This window comes from Mastomys coucha, unplaced genomic scaffold, assembly GCF_008632895.1.
Source record: "Mastomys coucha isolate ucsf_1 unplaced genomic scaffold, UCSF_Mcou_1 pScaffold23, whole genome shotgun sequence".
In the NCBI taxonomy this organism is placed as follows: Eukaryota; Metazoa; Chordata; class Mammalia; order Rodentia; family Muridae; genus Mastomys; species Mastomys coucha.
Window position 1 is genome coordinate 34923752 of NW_022196906.1, and position 20132 is coordinate 34943883.

General features: G+C 44.2%; 1 protein-coding gene and 1 pseudogene across 2 annotated transcripts in view; one reads left to right on the forward strand and one right to left on the reverse strand.

The window, feature by feature from the left end:
- The first annotated feature begins 1977 nt into the window (after nt 1-1977).
- Nucleotides 1978-2775, forward strand: LOC116073599 (annotated as a pseudogene).
- Nucleotides 2776-9068: 6293 nt separating this feature from the next.
- Ubash3b (ubiquitin associated and SH3 domain containing B) overlaps nt 9069-20132 on the reverse strand; it is a 145074-nt gene continuing 134010 nt past the window's right edge. For both annotated transcript variants that reach the window (XM_031345679.1, XM_031345680.1), the window contains exons 12-14: nt 15453-15559; nt 14477-14586; nt 9069-13015 (exon numbers count right to left, since the gene is read on the reverse strand). In XM_031345679.1, coding sequence (XP_031201539.1) covers nt 12878-13015; nt 14477-14586; nt 15453-15559 — 355 coding nt within the window. In that variant the 3' untranslated portion in view covers nt 9069-12877. The remainder of the gene's footprint in view (nt 13016-14476; nt 14587-15452; nt 15560-20132) is intronic.

Genomic DNA, 20132 nt, shown 5'->3' on the forward strand with positions numbered 1-20132 from the left:
TCGTGCCTGCACGTATGTTTGTGTACTTTATGTATTCTTAGTGCCCAGAGAGACCAGAAGGAGGCATCAGATCCCCTGGAACTGGAGTTTCAAAGAGTTGTTATCTATCATTAGATGCTGGGAATTGAACCCAGGTCCTCTGGAAAAGCAGTCAGTTCTCCTAGTCTCTGAGCCATCTCTCCAGTCCTAACCCTACTCTTTCCATTCTAAAGTCTAAAAGTCTCACATTATGCTTGACATAATTTTTCTAGAGCACTAAAGAAGATCTTACTATTATATTTAAATATGGAATGTCCCCAGCTGGCTGTTATACTTAAATTTCGGTCTGTAGCTGACTTGTGTGGGTGTGGAGCCTTTTGGGTCATGGGGCTTAGCTGCTCTACATAGGCTTTTGGGAATGGGACACTGGAGGTCACCATCATCTCCAGTTCTGCCCTAGCTGTTTCCCTGGTCTCCAAGATTTAAATGAACAGCATTCTCTTTACCATACCATGCTAGTCTAGCTTTGATCAACTGTGTGTCTGAAGCCATGAACATGTTACTCTAGGTGTAGGCAGATCTGATATCCTCTTCTGGATTCCACAGACACATTCACTTATATGTACACATGTACACATGTACACACACACACACACACACACACACACACAGAGAGAGAGAGAGAGAGAGAGAGAGAGAGAGAGAGAGAGAGAGAGAGAGAAGACGCACATGTATACACATAATTTAAAATTAAAAGGATCTTTAAACAATAAAACTTTAATGTCACAGGAGTCCATTGGTCTCAGAGATTAAGAACTGTCCCTGAAAGATGGAGTAGAGACTGAGGGCCACTCCAACTTGAGACCCATCCCATGGGCAAGAGCCAATGCCTGACACTATTAATGCTACTCTCTCTGTTATGCTTACAGACAGGGGCCTAGGATAACTGTCCACTGAGCAGCTCCACCCAGCAGCTGACCAAAACAGATACAGAGTTCCACACCCAAACATTAGATGGAGCCTGGGGAGTCTTGTGGAAGAGTTGGGGGAAGGATTGAGGGACACAGCTGGGATAGGAACTCCATAGGAAGACCAACAGAGTCAACTAACTTGGGCTCTTGGAGACTCCCAGAGACTGAATCGTCAACCAAAGAGCATACATGGGCTAGACCTAGGCCCCCCTCCCACATATGTAGCAGATGTGTAGCTTGGTACCCCAACAACTGGAGCAGGGTGGGGGGCTGCCCCTGACTCTGTTGTCTGCCCATGGATCTTGCTCCCCTAGCTGGCCTGCCCTGTCTGTCCTCAGTGGGAGGGGATGTGCCCAGTCCTGCAGTGTGACTTGATGTGCCAGGCTGGGTTGGTACCCAGGGGGCATCTCCCTCCTCTCAGAAGGGAAGGAGAGGGAGGAAATGGGGAGAGGGGCTGTGTGAGGGGTGACTGGGAGGATAGGGCTGTAAAGTGAGTAAATGAATTTTAATGGAAAAAAGAGGACTGTCTCTGAAGGAAAAACTGCAAAGCAGGCTGGTGTATGACATGTCCTTGTGGTCTGCAAAGTCCTTCCTAATCACTCTTAAACTGCACTTCTGCCTGTAGCCCTCAAGTGTCCCCAAGGGGGAAGAATTGCAGACTGTGACCATTCAGTGAGTGGAGAGAGAAATGATGAGGCAGAGTGATCGTGGCCGGGGGCGGGGGGGCCTTCAACTATTCTGCAATGGAAGGGTGTGTGGGTGCGTGTGTGTGTGTGTGTGTGTGTGTGTGTGTGTGTGTGTGTGCTGACCACCTTGTAGGTGAGAGGCCTCAAAAGTGAGAAACAGTTTCCTCCTATACTTTTCTAAGTTCTTAGCTGGAACCAAATAACAAAGGAGAGAGTGAGAAGAGAAGAAGTAGTTTGTTTTGGTGTGTATTTCATATGGACATGTGCATAGGAGGCACCAGTGGCGAGCAAGTCTCAGAAGGGTGGCTTACAATTCTAAGACTGCCTTTCACCAGCAAGCCATGGAGTTTTTTAGAGGTTGCAATACAGTGAAAAGGATGGTGAGTCTCAACCAACAGCCGTAAGGGATGTGTGAGGAAGGAACGGAGAAGAAGAGCTGATTAATAAAGCTTCTTAAGGAGCTCCTTGGGTGCCTTCTGGGAAGGGCCTGAACAATCCTTTCTCCAGTAAATGTGTCCTCAGAGAACAGGGGAGGGGGCATCTTAATACATGAATGTTTGCTTTTTAGTAATAGGGAGGGCAGAGACTACTTATTTGCTTGTACTTATTTCTATCTGCTTCTTCGGTGCCTACAGCTCCAAAGCATCCTTATCCAAAGAGTCACATTTGGATGGGACATATTCTGGAAAAGGCCATAGTTCTCCACTAGGACCACAGAAGGTCAAGAGGAGAGTCACCGAGCCAAGATATCGGGTTCCAAGTATAAGCCTGCGCCTCTGGCCACTCTCCCCAGTACCCTTGACCCTGCTGAGTACGACGTGTCTCCAGAGATCCGAAAGGCGCAGGTCGAGTGCTTGAGCATAAGGGCCCAGCTTAAAAGGGAGTATCTGCTTCAGTACAATGACCCCAAATGCCAATCGCACACGGAGGATCCTGCCTTGATTCGTTGGACCTATGCAAGATCAGCAAATATTTTACCTTAATTTCAGACCCACTCCCAAGAACTCACTTTTAGAAGCTGTGGCAGCATTTGGGCCCCTCATCTTCTGGTATTATGTTTTCAAAACAGACAGGGACAGAAAGGAAAGATTTAATTCCAGGAAGGAAAATTGGAAAGAAAATTTAACATCTCCTACTAAGTTTGGCAAGGATGACTCTATTCTTGCATAAGTAAATCTCCTATTAATTAATCACTGGAAGAAAAAAAAAAGAGTCACCAACTTGTCACTGTGGTTCCCACTTCATGAGGTCTTTGTGTTACATTACCAACTTGTCACTGTGGTTCCCACTTCATGAGGTCTTTGTGTTACATTGCTCCCAGGGACTAACATTGGATGGGAAAATGAAGAGGGCTAGACTGTAGATAGACAGAAGCGACCTCTCCATTGTGGTTATTCCCGTTTTCAGAGGTGAAAGAGCTCACTGATGGACATCACAGGGTCAGGGCAAACAGGGGATTTCCTCATAAACCAACACCACTGGGATTTTTGTAGCAGCTCTCAGAGGCCTGTCCTCCCCTTTTTGACCTTTCATGCTCTTGTGAAGAACCCTGGCCTTTCCTAACCATGCACAGTGGTAGGATGTTTCCCAGCAGTCACTGTTGTTAGTTCACACTTGGGGTAGGAGTCTTCAAAAACTGTTGTAAAGCCTGCTGTGGGGGTTTCTAAGCTGGACCAGCAGTCTTTGAAATCACTTATGGATCCAGAATATGTTTCTCAGGAGTAGCAAAGATCATGGATAACAGTCGACATGAGAGGGATGGAGCCTGCCTTATCATCTGCACTTTGTCATTATAGCCGCATGACTCTAGCGTGTGTGTGTGTGTGTGTGTGTGTGTGTGTGTGTGTGTGGCTATAAGATGGCAAGCATAACCATAGGGACTGGGAGATATGAAACACAGTATCCTGAGCATCTTGTGGTATGGAGATCTGCAGACCAAGGTGGCTGGGCTGTAAGGCAGCAACCATGGCAGCATAGGTTAGCTTGGGGAAATGCCCTAGTCATCTGTAACTGTCAACTTCACACAGCCGAGAGTCATCTGAAAAGGGAGTCTCAATGGAGAGATTGCCTAAATCAGACTGACCTGTGGGACAATTATGAGGAATTGTTATATTGATGGGGAAGGCCTAACCCACTGTGGGCGGCACCATTCCCTGAGCATGTAGTCCTGGAATGTGTAAGGAAATTAGCTGGCTAACCATGAGCTTGAACAAGCTAGAATGCTGCATTCCTCTGTGTCTTCTGATTTAAGTTTCTATCCTGACTTCACTCAGTGTGGACTCTGACCTGGAAATGTAAGCCAAAGAAATCCCTTCTTCCTCTTGCTTTGGTTGTGGTGTTTGTCATGGCATTAGGGGTTGGGTGAAACCAGGACAAAACTGACAACTAGGCTTTTGCTTTTCAGAAACCCTGGAAATGCTGCCTCAAGCTTTTATTTAAGGAGGGGGGTTTAATTTAATCAAACAGATAATTCTAGGAACAGTCAAATAAGAATTTATTTCAGAAGAAAATTGTCTTGCCTTATATACCCAAGGCTATGACAACCCCTAGTACCTTAGCAAAGCAAAGAGAAGAAAGGAGAAGAGGAAGAGGAAGAGAGGTGGTGGATTGTAGCTTAAATAGATGAATGCAGAATAACCAAGGCCGCTTTCAGGTCCCAGCTCATAGCCTGTTGACGGACCCATGTCTTTATCTGTAAGTGAGAAAGAGGGAAGGCTTGAATGGCTATGTTCTAAAACAAACCCAAGCATCCCACTGATGTTTTGGGCTCCTGCAATATTTCCATGAAGCTTTTGGAATAGTTTTAGATGAGCATAGTAGGTGCATGTCTAATTTCGGCATTCAGGAAGTAGGGGCAAGTAGGAATTTGAAGGCAGCCTGGGCTACATATGGAGTTCTATACCAGTCTGGGATACATACAAGACCAAAAGAAACTCAAGCAGAAAGATTTAGGCTATTAGTCCAGGCCCCAGGAACCATGTTGATATGATTATTGACTTGTAGCTTTAGGGCTCCTTCATCATGTGACTGGGTCATGTGACCATAATAATACTCAGCTTCCTCTTTCTAAATCAGAATAGTAGTAGGATTCTCAAGAAGATTGAGGGTGCATGAGTGTTAAGGAGACAGGTTGGTGGGTGAAGTAGTTGATGTTGCAAGCTTGAGGACCTGAGTTTGATCCCCAGGAAAGCATATAACAGCTAGACATAGACTCCACACTGAGGAGGCCGAAACAAACAGGTCCCTAGGGCTTTCTGACTAGCCAGCCCAGTCAAGTTAGAGAGCTCTACATTCAGTGAGATCCTGCCTGAAAAGTTAATGTGAAGGGGCCAGACGTGGTGGTACATCCCTTTAATACTAACATGTGAGATGCAGAAGCAGGCTGGTTTCTATGAGCCAGAGGCCAGCCTTGTGAACATAGAGAATTCCAGGCCAGCTAAGGCTACGTGGTGGAACTCTGTTTTAAAATAAATGTGGGAGTGAACAGAGAGATGGTTCAGAGATTTAAGAGTACTGGCTGCTCTTGCAGATGACATGAGTTCAATTCCCAATATCAAGCAGCTCACAATCATCGGTAACTCCAACTCCAGGAGAGTCAATGTCCTCTTTTGGCTTCTGTGGGCACCCATACACACAGACTGATATATATATACACACACACTCAAAGAAAAAGAAAAATAAGATTTAGTATTTAAAAAAAAGAAGAGGAATTGAAGAAAACATCAACATTGCCCTCTGGCTCCCACATACATGTGCACATACCTGTACACACATGGACATGTACACACACACACACACACACACACACACACACACACACGAGTTCACACACATGAGTACACACACACAAAATAAGTAAACAAACAATGGTACATGTGTCGGGGCCTGGTTCATATAAATGTTGAGTAAATGCTATCATTTGGCTAGCCCTGGGGCAGCCTCACCTTTAAATCTATACTCTGTGAACTTCAGATAACATCCATACACTTCATCTCGTTATGTTTTAGCATTTGCCACACTCTTCCTGCAAAGGCCAAGGATTAAATCCCCCAAGCCATTCCTACTACTTAACTCTGCACTGGGAACTAATGCCAAATGTCCTCAAACAGTCCTTTGCCATGACTGATTCTTGCCCAGCTGTCTCAACGGCTGTCCTCTCACAGTCTCTACTCCTGAGCATCCCACTCGAGAGAGCATCTCCTGCCTCATATGTCTCCCAAAGCCATTCTCTACCATGGCGGCCGGTGGGTCCTGTCAAAGTTTCTAATCATCTTATTGTTGTATCTCACTGTCTGTCTCTCTATTCCATAGTGGCCAATACTGAGCTGTCTCCTTTGCTGCTGCAGCTCTACTGTTCCTACCTTACCTGGAGCATGCCATCCAGTGACTACTATAGAAAGACAAATGAGTCCATAACCTCAGTACTTTTGCATCATTAAAAAAATGTAGGTTTGTCCTTGAATAATTATTTTATTGATTATTATCATTATTATCATTAGGATTATAGGCAAGAGAGGACTGCATTGACACAGTGCCTACTATGGAGGTCAGAAGACCACTAGAAGCTCTAGAGGTAAACTCAGGTTGACTTTCATGCCAAGCACTTTCCCTACTGAGCCATCTCATTGGTCCCCCTTAGTTTCTTTCATAAAATAACTTCATAGTACCTGGTCTCCTTACTTTGCAAAATTATCACCAAGATCAAGTGAAAACAATTTTAATTATGGGTCGTTCAAGCAACTTTCTAAACAAAATTCATACAAAATCAGCCATAGGTTGTGGCACATGCCTATACTATATCAGTACTCTGGAAGTAGAAACAAGGGATACTAGTATGTTTGAGGGCAGATTTGGCTGCATGGTGAGAGCCTAGCTTGAACAAATGCCCCAACCTCAGTCACAATTATAACATGGTCTCCACTGAAGCTAGCCAACACATCAAGTCTGCTCATTCTCTTTTTAACAGCACCCTACACACTGGAAAAAGAGAGAATGTATCTGTATGAATGAGGTTTCCATTCCTCACCCCTCACGTTCCCAGGCAAGTGGAACCATCTATGAGGAATTTTATTTTGGCCTTTAAAAAGCTGTGGTTAGCAGGGCGGTGGTGGTGCATGTCTTTAGTCCCAGCACATGGGAGGCAAAGGCAGGCGGATCTCTGTAAGTTCTGAGGCCAGCTTGGTCTATAGAGTGAGTTCCAAGACAGCCTGCTAAAATAAATTCCATCTTGGAAAAAAATTTAAAAAAAAATAAGAAAAGCAGTTATCTATATTCACATATAGCATTTTGATATTATTAATGTATGGTATCAAGTATTTTATATCCCTTTCCCCATTTGATTTTTTAATTTTTAAAAATATTTTTAATTTTTTTTTAATGTTTTGGTGGTGGTGGTGGTGGTGTTGGGGGGAGTGTGGACAGGTTTTCTCTGTGTGTCCTTGGCTGTCTTGGAACTCACTCTGTAGACCAGGCTGCCTTTGAACTTTTAGAGATCCACCTGCTTCTGCCTCCCAAGTGTTGGGATTAAAGGCATGTGCTACCATTGCCTGGCTTCTAACCTGGTTGTTAAAAATGTGCTGGCAAAAGAAAAGAAGGAAGAAATATTAAAGGAATGAGACATAAAGAAGGAAAAAAGGACGGGTCATTCCTGTGTTCATTCTGGCTGAGTTGAAGATGTGCAGTAACCAGCCTGAGCCAGTGTCATACCCAGCTTTGGTTCCTGGACGCATCATCCTTCGTACAGCCTGGCCTCTCCCCTGCTGATTCGTAGATCTCTGGACTGCCCAAAGAACACAAGGACAACCAAAAGCTGACTAAGCCAGGACATATTTTCTTAGCCAGAAGCAAGTCATCTGGGGTCCACGTGTGTATTTCTGGGAAATGCAATATTCTGTTTCTTTGAGAGGAAGATGTTTTTGGTCGGGGAAGGGTCCTGACACAAGAATAAAACAACGAACCCAACCCACACAAACAGGAGAAGCAGCGCATTTTGCTGAGGTCAGCTTAAGCAGATGCAAAGCACGATGGCTGATTTTTTTTTTTTTCCTTTCTGGGTGTGTAGCCAGTTTTTGAAATAACACAAAAGGGCAAAATGAGTTTAGGAATCTTTTAAGCATAGAACAGCCGAGAACCAGCCAGAAGGCTAAACATAACCTGGTCTTTTGTGCAGACTCCAATACTGGCTGTTGCGTTGCCTCAGGAAGTGGTCCCTGCCAGGGTTGTGGATGGCTGTGTTGACGGAAATCTGTATTCATGTCCAGGGCACAAATTTGCTTTCAGGGTTTATTTTAAAATCTTACTAGCTTAACATAGAATTCAGAAATGGAGCCTATGAGTATAGAATATAGAAATGGAGCCTGTGAGGGTAGAATGTAGCCTGGGCTCCATTTGTGTCTCCTCTTCCTTTCCCTCCCCCCATGCCTTTCATATTCTTGCTTGATAAATGATGCCTGACAAACCAAATCTTCTTGAAATGGTCATTGGTGGGGAATGATGATACCAAGGGGGTTCAGAACTGCCCCTCTCAAATATGTCCCTTTGGTATAACTGGGGATTATAAAACAAAGGCGTTTGCAAATGACAGCGGGAAGATCCCTCCTAATACCTGCACTGTTCTCTCCCAAGCAGGGGAGAACCCTCCCATGGGAGGTGCTATTCCAACAACTAGGAAAAGGGGGCCTTCATGTCTCTGATGATAGAGAGACACTGGAGAAACCAAGCAGGTGGTATAGGTACCAGCAGCTTTACACTTAGATCAGATCCATTACTCTACCATATTTCTCTACAACCACCCACTTGCCTTCAAATTTAGCATTAGAACATTTAGGCTTTAGCCCTGCGTGGTAGTGTGTGTCTACAGGCCCAGCTTTGGGGCATGGAGACAGGGGATCAGGAATTTAAAGCCAGTTTCAATGGTCTAACTAGTTCAAGGCTAGCTCTGTCACTCTGTCTCAAAATACCCATAAGCAATTATATACACATACGTGTTTAGATCTCATTGTGTTCTGAGGATTGTAAGATGGTTTCTTTATGAAGTTTCCCATGCTGCACAACTGTTAAACTTGTCTATTTTTCTCTTGTTAATTTGTATTTGTCACAGGAGCCTTAGCTCAGAACCTTGGATCCGTTGACTGAAAGGTACAGGGTTGCCCACGGTTTGCTTAGGTTGAACGGAAGGGATTGTAGAGTACACTCTTCCAGTGACTACTGGGCTCTCACTTCTCCATCTGGATGCCTCACCAGAAAGGACCCAAGATCCACAGGGCTGCAAGAGTTTCCTCCCCTTTCCATCAGCAGCTAGCATCCCTCTGACCCTCTGTTGAAAGAGTCATACTCTTAATGGACACCTACGGCAGTCACAGTGATCACAATACAGTATCATGCGAAGACACAACAGGAAGAGACCACACTCAGGACTTAATCCGTAGTTGGGCTGGGTCAACTGAGGACACAGTTTCTTTTTATTAAGTCATCTGTGAACCATGTCAGTGCATATGGTCCTGGGACGCAAGGAACTAATCACAAAGCTGCCATAGCTCTATCGGGGAGATCAGCTTCTCAGCTGTGGAAGCACGAATGCCATGAGGAGCATACAAGGAAGTTGGCAGTATAGCTAGGTGTGGTTTTCTACTCTTATAATTACAAACTTTTTCCCCAAATAAATACATCCAAATCATATAGAAAAAAAAAAAGAGACACAAAAGTCTCACGCATGAGAAAGAGACTGCCATGCCTTCCTAACACAGCCGGTTCAGTGTGGTGTACTCCTAAGTCAAAGGCTCTGGGATGTCATTTCCATCTTGGTAGCAACCAAAGAACCAGTATACATTGTTTCCATTTAACACATGTATCACATACAGAGTTCCAGGAATAGTTGAACAGCTGCAAGATTTCTGTGCAAGGAATGGTGGCTAGGGAGTAGCAGGCAAATATTTGTGAGGACTGACTGTATATTGTCTGACTACTAATGACTCTACGTCTTCAACCTACACAGAGCAAACCTAATAACTAGATGCATGTAACAGCCCAGCTATTTCTTTTGCATTGAGCGGCAATGCCTACAGTCAGTCTCCCAGCAATCAATAGTGAAGAGTTACAAAAGCCAATCCAATTCTAGTCGTGTGTAATGATGAAGAGCACCTCACAGCTCCACCCCCATCACCTTTGTAACATGGACACCCCCTAAATAGATGTTAAGTCAGGCTGTCCCCTGCCCTCCTTACCAGTCCCATCCCTTTGACAACAGGGCACAGGCTCATCCGACTAGACTCCCTTTTTTCCTCTCCTCACGTGCATGTGCCGGGTTAGACAATTTAAATGCAAATCTCCAGGAGTCTCATTATCCAACTTTGTGCAGATTTGGTACAGTTGACTGTGCAGATGCCTGTGAAGCTCGGTGGGAGGCTCATCTGCATTCTAACACATGAATATACTGAGAGTAGATTCAAAAGAGCAATTCTTCACCGCTTTGAAATTAAACCCAGTGCCTAGGTTACAGAGGAATTCTGTTCTTGGAGCACAGAAACCAAGTTTTCTACAAAGGCAATGAGATAGCAACTTCTCTTCCTGTTGCCAGTGAGTTCCCCATGACATCAGATAATTGAAGTAAGAGTTCATTTTCACAGGAATACACATTGCAGAGTGGAAAGGATACATCCAGGGCAGTGCTACACACAGCAGGATACCATCTATATGGATTCCAGACAGAACTGGCAAGAAAATGATCATCAGCGACTTACCAAACCCACAGGGCTCCAGAAGGCATACTTCTTATTTTTATTTTTATTTATTTATTTGCAAAATCATCTTTCAAATATAAGGTTACTTTAAAAACAACTCTTTGGTTAAAGTATAATTAAAACGAAAAGCAGAAAGTCTCCCAAGCCTTTCATTACAGGGTAAAAAAAAAAAAATAACCCTCTCTTTCAGCCATCAGAGGGCCACTTAATGAGCCATTCAGGCTGCATGAATCTGAATGCAAAGGGAAAGACACTATTATCTGAATGTTACTGGCGCCCCAGGGTGAAGCAAAGGGCCCCTCAAGGCCAAGCAGCAGCGAGAAGAGCCTGGGAAAAGGACAGCTTCAGTGTGTGTATTAACATGCACCAATTATTCCAGTCAGACACACAGAAATCACAGGGACAAAGTCTTACCTGGGAATAATACTAGAGCATGTATACACTTGGTGAAGCAGGACACTGTTTGGACTTGTAATCCCACATGAAACCCTTCCACTAATTTCATCTCCCTTGAAATATTCTAGATGATTTGCCAATGCTTACCGAAAAAAGAAAAAAAATGGGGGTCAGGGGAAGCAGGTTGTAAAAAAAATATTATTCCTGTCCCTGAGTCATTCCTTCTTCCAGGAATCATCTGAGTTAGCATGAGCTGCAGATTGAAAAGAGCTAGCCTCAACTCAGGGTCTACTGGCAGCAGAGACTTTTTGTATGCATATGAAATCTGATGATCCAGATATTTCTACGTACAGATTCAGTGTGATTCCCAAGACTGCTCAGCTGGACCCAATCTTTAATTCTTTTTAATAGACCAGTGTGCAATAAGATGTTAACTGAGTTCAGATTACCCAGCCATTTTGATAAGCAATTTGGAGAATCAAACTTTTCTGTTTTCCACTTAAGTTCTTCAGAATGTTACTTCAGATTCTGCCCTTTCTGGCTCTGTAGACAATTGCCCAGGGCACGGTCTACATTGGATTAAGGACAATGGAATACAGCCCAATCAAAGTGATACATTTACCTGAATACCTAAGACTAAGACATACATGCACATACAGCCACAGGTGTACGTCTGGTTGTTACAATGTAATGTTTCGATGACACATTTGTTTTACATCAGTGTTCCTTCTCAGTGGCCTGGGTTTCAGTTTGCACACACATGCTACACAATGAACTGGGCCCTAATGGTCTGTGGCCCTAATGGCTATCCGAATACACAATTAAATAGACATTGATAAGGGATATTTTAGTTTGATTGTCGTTTATTCTTCTTTTAAATACACATACTCTCTCTAAATACAGGAAGTAGGTGTGGTGAGAGCCCACAGATGGGCTCTGACTCTCCAGCTTCCTTCAAGTGGTCCTCCCTCCCATCTGTTTTAAATTACCATAGAAAAGCAAAGAGGGCAGCAAAAGAAGCAGTGCAGTTGTGACTGTCACCATTCACATTAGTCCCTGGGCTTCCTAGACAACCTAAAACTGGCTAACCTATGGACGTTCTGCTACAGTGGACGTGGCCTGTATGTGACCAACAACCTGACCCTCGGTATAGTTCCTAAAAATATCTATATTGCACTGGAATTTTTTGTTGTTGCTGTTGTTTGTTTTTTTTGTTGTTGTTTTGTTTTTTCTGATCCAAATAGTGAATCGAACATACATCCTTCCAAATGTCAATCTCCTTAACTGCTTAACGCAGTCTAGAGCCTGGGTGGAAAGACATGTCCTGGTTCAGGCAGGCTTGGGGACTTCACAGTTCATCCGGCCATCACAGGGGGAACTTCAACTTGATTAACATTCTTCAAGTCGCTGCACCTCCCATTCAACACCTCACTTGTTCTCTTGATCCCCTCCTGAGTATCTCAACGCACTTGGGTGAGCAAAAGGGCTGTTCTCCCCCATTTCACAGATAGAAGCATGAAGGGCCAGGCTGCTCTGGAGATCAAGGGGTGCTCTGGTACCAGGGTGAATGTTGGGAGACCTCAAGCAGGTGCCTTGCACGCTAATGAATGGAGTCTGCTGGGAGTAGAATCTGCTGTCTGACACAGGGCTTCTCTTATGGTTCCTCACAACCATCGAAGCGCTCCTCACAGTGTGGCTTTGCCTAACTCGCAAGCAAACGGAGCACAGAAGACTCGCCTCTCCCCAGCTGGATTCCAGACACAGTCCTTCCTCTTACACACCTCTGGAGGATGGGAACGGCTCTCTGAGAGGAGGAGGAGGCTCTTTAGCCATGCACAGCCTGAAGGAGGATGGTAGTTTCTGCTGCAGCAGGTGCTTCAGCTTAGGAAGACAGTTCTCCAAAGCCTTGTTAGCTAGGCACGTCCAGAGAGATGGATTCTCTTTATTCTCCCTCTGAATCACGACTTTCTCTCATTGACACAATCTCACCGTCCCCTAAGCACGAAAAGAAATATGCTAAATGATTCTGAGCTGTCTGCTTTGAATGCAGTGTGGGCTTTTCCCACTGCTACTGCAAAAGGCCAGTTCTTCCCATCTCTCAGGCAGCTTATTCTTGCAGGAGGGTCTCTCTCCAGTTGAAGCCCCCAGTGGGTCCATGGGTAAGGGGAAGGATGGGTGGGTCTGTCAGTTGCCATATTCCAGTTTCTCCCAATTCCTCGCAGGAACAGAAGCCTAGGTATGGGATCTGAAAGTCAAAGCGTCAGGGGGGGAAAAACAGAAGCTCTTGAGTTAATGCTGTGACCTCTGTACTGACAGATACTCAGGTGTTTCCAGGGCGCACAGGCAGGAATGTAAAACCTCCCAAAACTTAACAAACAATCCAAAACGGATAGAACCTGTAAGGCTAAGCATTCATAACATGGCCGGCTAAATAGCATGGAAGGAGAGGGATGAAGTAGGCATGGTACTACTTTAACCATGGAGATCTGTCCCAGGTTCCTAGTGGACGCCTGAAATTTGGATAGCATCAAACCCTGGATATGTTTTTTCCCTATATTTACACACCAATGACAATGTTTAATTTATAAACTAGACACAGTAAGACTAACACCAATAATAAATAAAGTAGAACATTTTTTAACAATATACTATAACATGCATTATGTGAATGTACTCACTTTCTGCCCTGCCAATATCTTACAGTATAATACTGTAACTTCAGAGCACAGTAGACCTCAGGTTTAGGGACAGACTAGAGTAAGGCAACTGTACCAAGGGTTAACCTCAAATTGCATATATCAAGTTTAAAAAGCAGACCAATGATTTCTCACATTAAATTTGTGCACAATGGGAAGGAATATCCTAAGTTCTGTGAGGTAGGGTCTCATGTAATCCAGTCTGGCCCTGAACTCATTATGCAGCTAAGGATGACCCTGAAATCTTGATCATCCAGCATCTAATTACCAAGGACTGAGACTATAGGCATGTGCTACCACATCTAGCTGATTATTCAATTTAAAAAAAAAAAATCTTGTTTTATCTTTTGGTGGGGCCACAGCACATATCTGTGACATTCAGAGAAGAAACCATGGGCTGTTACGGCAAGTCAGAGCTTATTTTTGTGTTCTCTGTCAGAGCCACAGTCATAAGCAAGACAATCAACCACCCTCCCCATTAGGTTACAGCCCAATGGGATGGATGTTGGCCTAAGTGAACACCTCTTTTAAAAATAAGAACATTGTGATTAAGTTTGAACTAGAATTTCTGTTTGAAGGGAAAGAAGATAGCTACCTCACCTGAAGAGGTGTGTGTGGGATGTGGCTGATGGAAAATATAGGCAGAAAGAAGACTCCAAACAGGCCAGCCTCTTGGGGTTTCTGTCCTGCCTTGGTCCCAACTTTATCTTTCAGTATGGTTGTTCTTACTTGCTGCTTCCCTTGTCTGCCTGCTGTATTCTTGCTTGCCTGCCTTATTCCCTCATCACTTACAGTTCCTGGCTTCTTCCATTAAAAACCTTCCTTTTATACAGTTCTAATCAAATATCCTATGGAGTTCCATTGAACACATCTTGGCTGAGTTGATCAGTAACCGAATCTTCCCAGCTCAGCAGAAATCTCTGCTTCGAGGGAATGAGCCATCAGCCAGTTGCCCAACGGTTAGAAAAACTCGAAGTACCACTGGCCCCATAAATGCAAGAGAGAATTACCTTCCGGACCATTTGTACGAAGTCCTTGGAGTTCTGCGGGGATAGGCCTTGGAGCTGGCAGGTACATGCTTCAAGGGAAGATGCATGGGCCACAATCAGAATGTTATTTCCTAGGAATGAGAAAGGTTCGTTGCAGTGACTGTCTCCCTTGCATATGCATATATTGAAATCATGCTATATGAATATGTACAATTGTTATGTATTAATTAACAGCTTTAAGGAAGTCTAGGGATGGAGTTCAGTTGTTGGGCATTTCCAGCATGCATAGAGCTCTGGGTTTGGTCCTGGACACCCCAACGAAATAGGTAAATCTAAGGCAGGAGAATCTAGTAAAACACACATAATTCTGAAAATGTCATAATACTATCTAATATACTGTATAATAATTTAAAACAACCTAAAAATTATTTTAAAAAAGAAAAAGTAGAAATAATTACCCTATGGGTGTAAGGAGGTCTCAAAGTTGCATTCTTTGTTCCCAGAGTATAAATATATTAACCTAAGACTCATGGTGGACAGTTGGTCCTACATGCCATCAACTATTTGAGACCAGACTCTAGAAGATGTAAACAGACTTGAGCCTCACCCATCACTGTTCTTGGCTAGTGACAGCAGGGGCCTTTGCGCATGCATTCCTGTGGGTGAGTTTATGTGTAGATGTTCCCATCCTGGATCATCGTAGGTAAACCAGAATGGAATTATTCTATAGAACTTCTGGAAATTACAACTGGGGATCTCCTCCAATACTGGTCCCAAGTTACTTAATGTAGTAATGCCATCATCTACTGGGTTCCTGTGCAATAACTTCCATGTTAGATCCTCAAAGAATATCACAAACTGAACTACAAGAGAGCCTGGAAGCATTTCTCTCCTATTACAGTTGACAAAACGAATTCAGACATCTCAACCAGTTCATCAATCATGAAGAAGAGCTGTCCCCATATTTAAATATGCAGTCTCAAATAATGCCACCTACCTTTACTTTTGCATTCACTTATTATCTCTTTTGTCACCTGGAAACTCCTATTGATGTAGGTGTCATAGGATTCTGAAATCACCAATTTGCTGACTGGAATGTGAGGTCTACAATGCAAAGGTGAACAGAGCAAGGAAACATTTTGACACTTTGACCCTGAGATAAAGTGGATGACATTGTCCTAAATATGCCGAGACCTTTTGGAGGAGCTCCTATTTCTGCTTCTCCATTTCTCTGGAAAGGAAGGAGGCCCAAGGAAGAGACTTTCCACTATGTGGATGCTGAAGTTGAAAGGGTACGGTGCCACAGTAACTCGCTAGAAAAATGAGGCACCCAATGAATGCCTTACCCACAGGGACACACCTAAGCAGACTGACTACTTTTTCTTGACATTAGTGGCCATCAAGGGTCCTAATCACACGGCTAACAGGAAACAAGGTGGAGACTGATTGACTCCCTCTGTATAGATCACCTGGGATGTCCAAGGTTCTCCTAGGCAGACTTAGTCACAGTGAGCTGTAAGGAGAGCTTTGAAAAACAGGTGTACTGTCCATCTATTTGTGAGCTTATGAAATTTCCATTGGCCACTTTCTTCTATTTGTGTCTTATTTTAAACCATGCACCCAGAACTAGGAAAAACCTGAGGGACATAATGATGCATTAATTTCTCCACTTGAGAAGCTTTCTGTGTGGACCAGTTAGGGGAAGACTATAGAAGAAAACCATAACTGTGATACAATCTATGAGGGTGTTTAAGAGAGGGATCAAGGCACTCACCATGCTGACAGTCACCAGTCCCTTGGGGTCCACCTTGGTCTGTTTACACTCCCCTTTTATTTTATAGATGTTCTAGTCCAGGAGAACTTATCTCACATCCTTTGACTTTTCTATTTCCTTGTGCCTTTAATTGTTGAATGTATGGTACCTGGTACAGGTAGTGTTGAGTTCTGTAAACTCACATGATGTCTTGATTATAATCTTTTAAATTATATACTGTTAAAAGTAGTGCTAAAAATATTTACTGAGAGGCTCCCACATGGAGGGGTATATTCAAGTGTACTGCCTGCATTCTTCCAGGATAATCTTTTCGCAACACTTCCAAAAATTATAAGCCTCTAAGTAACAAACAGGCCCTGAGGTGACAGCCGACTTGTTTGAGTCTTTAGTAACTGTACTGGCTGGTTTTGTGTGCCAACTTGACATAGGCTGGAATTATCACAGAGAAGGGAGTTTCAGTTGGGGAAGTGCCTCCATGAGATCCAGCTGTGGGGCATTTTCTCAATTAGTTATCAAGGGGGTAGGGTCCCCTGTGGGTGGTGCCATCCCTGGGCTGGAAGTCTTGGGTTCTATAAGAGAGCAGGCTGAGCAAGCCAGGGGAAGCAAGCCAGTGAGGAACATCACTTCATGGCCTCTGCATCATCTCCTGCTTTCTGACCTGCTTGAGTTCCAGTCCTGACTTCCTTTGTGATTGATAAGAGCAATGTGGATATAAGCCAAATAAACCCTTTCCTCCCCAACTTGCTTCTTGGTCATGATGTTTGTGCAGGAATAGAAACCCTGACTAAGACAAATTGGTACCAGCATAGTGGGGTATTCCGGTGACAACCTGACCATGTTTTGGGGAGGACTGTGGAAGGACTTTGGAACTTTGAGCTAGAAGACCCACTGGTTGTCAAGAACTCTGTGGGATGTTCTGTAGGAGCTTGGAAGATCATGTTGAGAACAGTACAGAGATGGAGGCCTGGCTTGTGAAATTTCAAAAGGAAGATTAAAGACTCTTATCAGGGCCATGTTGTTTTGATTTTGAAGAGTCTGTGGTTCTGGTTAGCTGGGGCTGAAGTATCAGCTATGATTAACAAGATACCAGAACTACTAAAGTGAAAACTTTGCATTACTGGGACTATTGATGCTGGTTAGCTGGAGCTAAGAAATTAGCAGTGATTAAGAAGAGACCAGCATCATTGAGGTGACATCTTCTGGGAAGTGTTTTCTGAGAGCACAAAGAGGCTGTGTTCCAGAGATAGCCAAGGTTGTACCTTGTGCTGCAGCAAGACTTGGTAATGTGTAAGAGTCACTCAGGTGGTACTGGTTTTGACATCATGAAGGGGTCATGAAGAGCAGCTGAGGCTCGGCACAGTGAGAGGCCATGGAAGGCCATTAGTGAAGGTTCAGCCTCAGTTTGCAATTGATGGCCCAGGACTGAAGGTGTCATGCAAAGAAGTTGAGACTTGGCACTGTGAAGACAGTCTATGAGAAGCCTAGTTACAGCAGTGTTTTGGGAATGCCAGTACCATGCAATGTCTACCAAGGACAGCAGCAGCAGTGGAGTACAGGCATCTGGAGCCCAGAAGACAAGATGTGTGCTACAAAGAGCAGAGCTGGAGAAGTGACCAAAGCCCTTAGAGGAGCCCAGAAGATTGTGAGTTGGATCCCAGACTGGTTTTACTTTTGATTGTGACTGTGCCCTGATATTTTTCCCTCTTGAAGGAAGAACGTATTTTAGTGGAGCCCATAGTTAAGAGACTTTGAATTTTAAAAGATATTGGGCATTTTAAATAGATTGAACTTTTTATATGTAAAGACTGTGGGACTTTAGATCTTGGGGATAAATAAGAAAGTAAGTGTTGAAGTTTAATAGTGATGTGTTTGTGTGTCAAGTTGACAAGGGGTCAATTGTAGTGGCTGGTTTTGTGTGCCAACTTGACATAGGCTGGAATTATCACAGAGAAGGGAGCTTCGATTGGGGAAATGCCTCCATGAGATCCAGCTGTGGGGCATTTTCTCAATTAGTGATCAAGGGGGTAGGGCCCCTTGTGGGTGGTGCCATCCCTGGTCTGGAAGTCTTGGGTTCTAAAAGAGAGCAGGCTGAGCAAGCCAGGGGAAGCAAGCCATTAAGGAACATCCCTCCATGGCCTCTGCATCAGCTCCTGCTTCTTGACCTGCTTGAGTTCCAGTCCTGACTTCTCTGGTGATGAATAGCCATGTGGAAATAAGCTAAATAAACCCTCTCCTCCCCAACTTGCTTCTTGGTCATGATGTTTGTGCAGGAATAGAAACCCTGACTAATACAGTAACTTTTAGAGCTGAGGTCTGAATCTGAGCTTTGGATGTGCTCCATGATCTGAACCTCTTCTGTAAACAGGGCAGCTTCTGCTAGTGTGCTCTTCAAGATCACTCATCATACTTGGGTATGCCAGCACAAACTTGAAATTTCAGCTTTCACAGGGCTAAGGCAGGAGAACTGCCAGTAAAAGTTGAAGGCCAGTCTATGTTACAGAGCAAAACACTCTCTCTCAAATACACAGAACAACCAACCAACTAACCAACCAACCAACCAACCAACCAACCAACCAACCAACCAACCAACAAAACAAACAAAAACCAAACATCCCAGAAGACGGCCCATTTGATGCTCTATTTTACTATCAGGAAGCCTAATACTGTTGTGTTTGGAGGAAATCTGATTTTTCTAACCATTCGGCAGGCCTGTTTCTCCCAGGAGAAAGCATCCTGATTCTCACCACCTGACTGTTCCCAGAAGGAAAGGTAGAGGCAAGGGTCACCACCACTTAGGGATGGACATCTTTGTTCTGGAATGAACTCTTCTTCCTGGCCTCCTCTTTCCACCTCACCTTTTATGCAGTTCCACTGCCATTCATGTTACACTGTCTCTCAGGAGCTCTCCCCTGTCCCCCATTCTATAACAAAAAGCCATGTTGTATGGTCAGAGAGTCACTTTATGGGTGAGACCACATTGTCTTATTTGAGATTCGTGTAAATGAAAAATGAGATCCTAGGACCTAGCTCCTCATCTGTTCTCGCCTTTGGCTTCTCCCAGCATTCTGAAGGGTGTCCTGATGGTCATGAGACAGAGTCTAAGTTTCTCCTATAAGCAGGACCTATCACACTGCTAGCTACACCTATAAGGTCCTGCATTGCCATTAAGAGTTAGCTCAAGTCCCAACCACTTCTCTACCTATAGCTTAAGTGCTCCCTGGTGGTTCTCCAAGCATTCTCCCATGGCTACCCTCTTCTCCAACCTATACCAGTCCAATTGTAGTGCAGGCTTTTGCCTTGAGTTTCATGCAAAGCTTACCCCACTCACACCTCAGATCTAAGATCTTCTTCAGTCCTCTGTCCTTCCTGCCCCCCTCCAAGCATCAGGGCCCTGTACCCTGCTCTGAAGTTCTTCCCAGTTGGTAGAATATTTTGTTTTTGTTTTTCTCTCTTATAGTCTTGGACTAGATCCCTAGCCTTCTTTCTACACACAGCCCACAGGCTGCTCTTGTTCCTGTGGATGATGGTGAGATATGAGTCACTAGCCTGGGACAGTTCCCCGGCTCAGCTTCCAGCCCTTCCTCCTGTTCTGTATGGTCCTTGTTGCAAGAATCCAAGACACTTTTTTACTTACTTACTTACTTAATTTTGTGTGTATGTGACTGAGTGTATATTTAGTATGTTGCATGTGTACAAAGAGCATGAGGTGGTCAGAGGAGGCATCGCATCACCTGGAAATGGTGTTAGAGACAGTTGTGAGCAGCCATATGGGTGCTCAGAACCAAGCTGAGTTCTGCAAGAGCAGCAGATGCCCTTCTCCACTGAGCCCCAGAGCCAGGGCCATTTAAGCAGAGCAAACTTGATTGGTTGTACTGACTCTTGGGGTTGTTCTCCATGTCACTC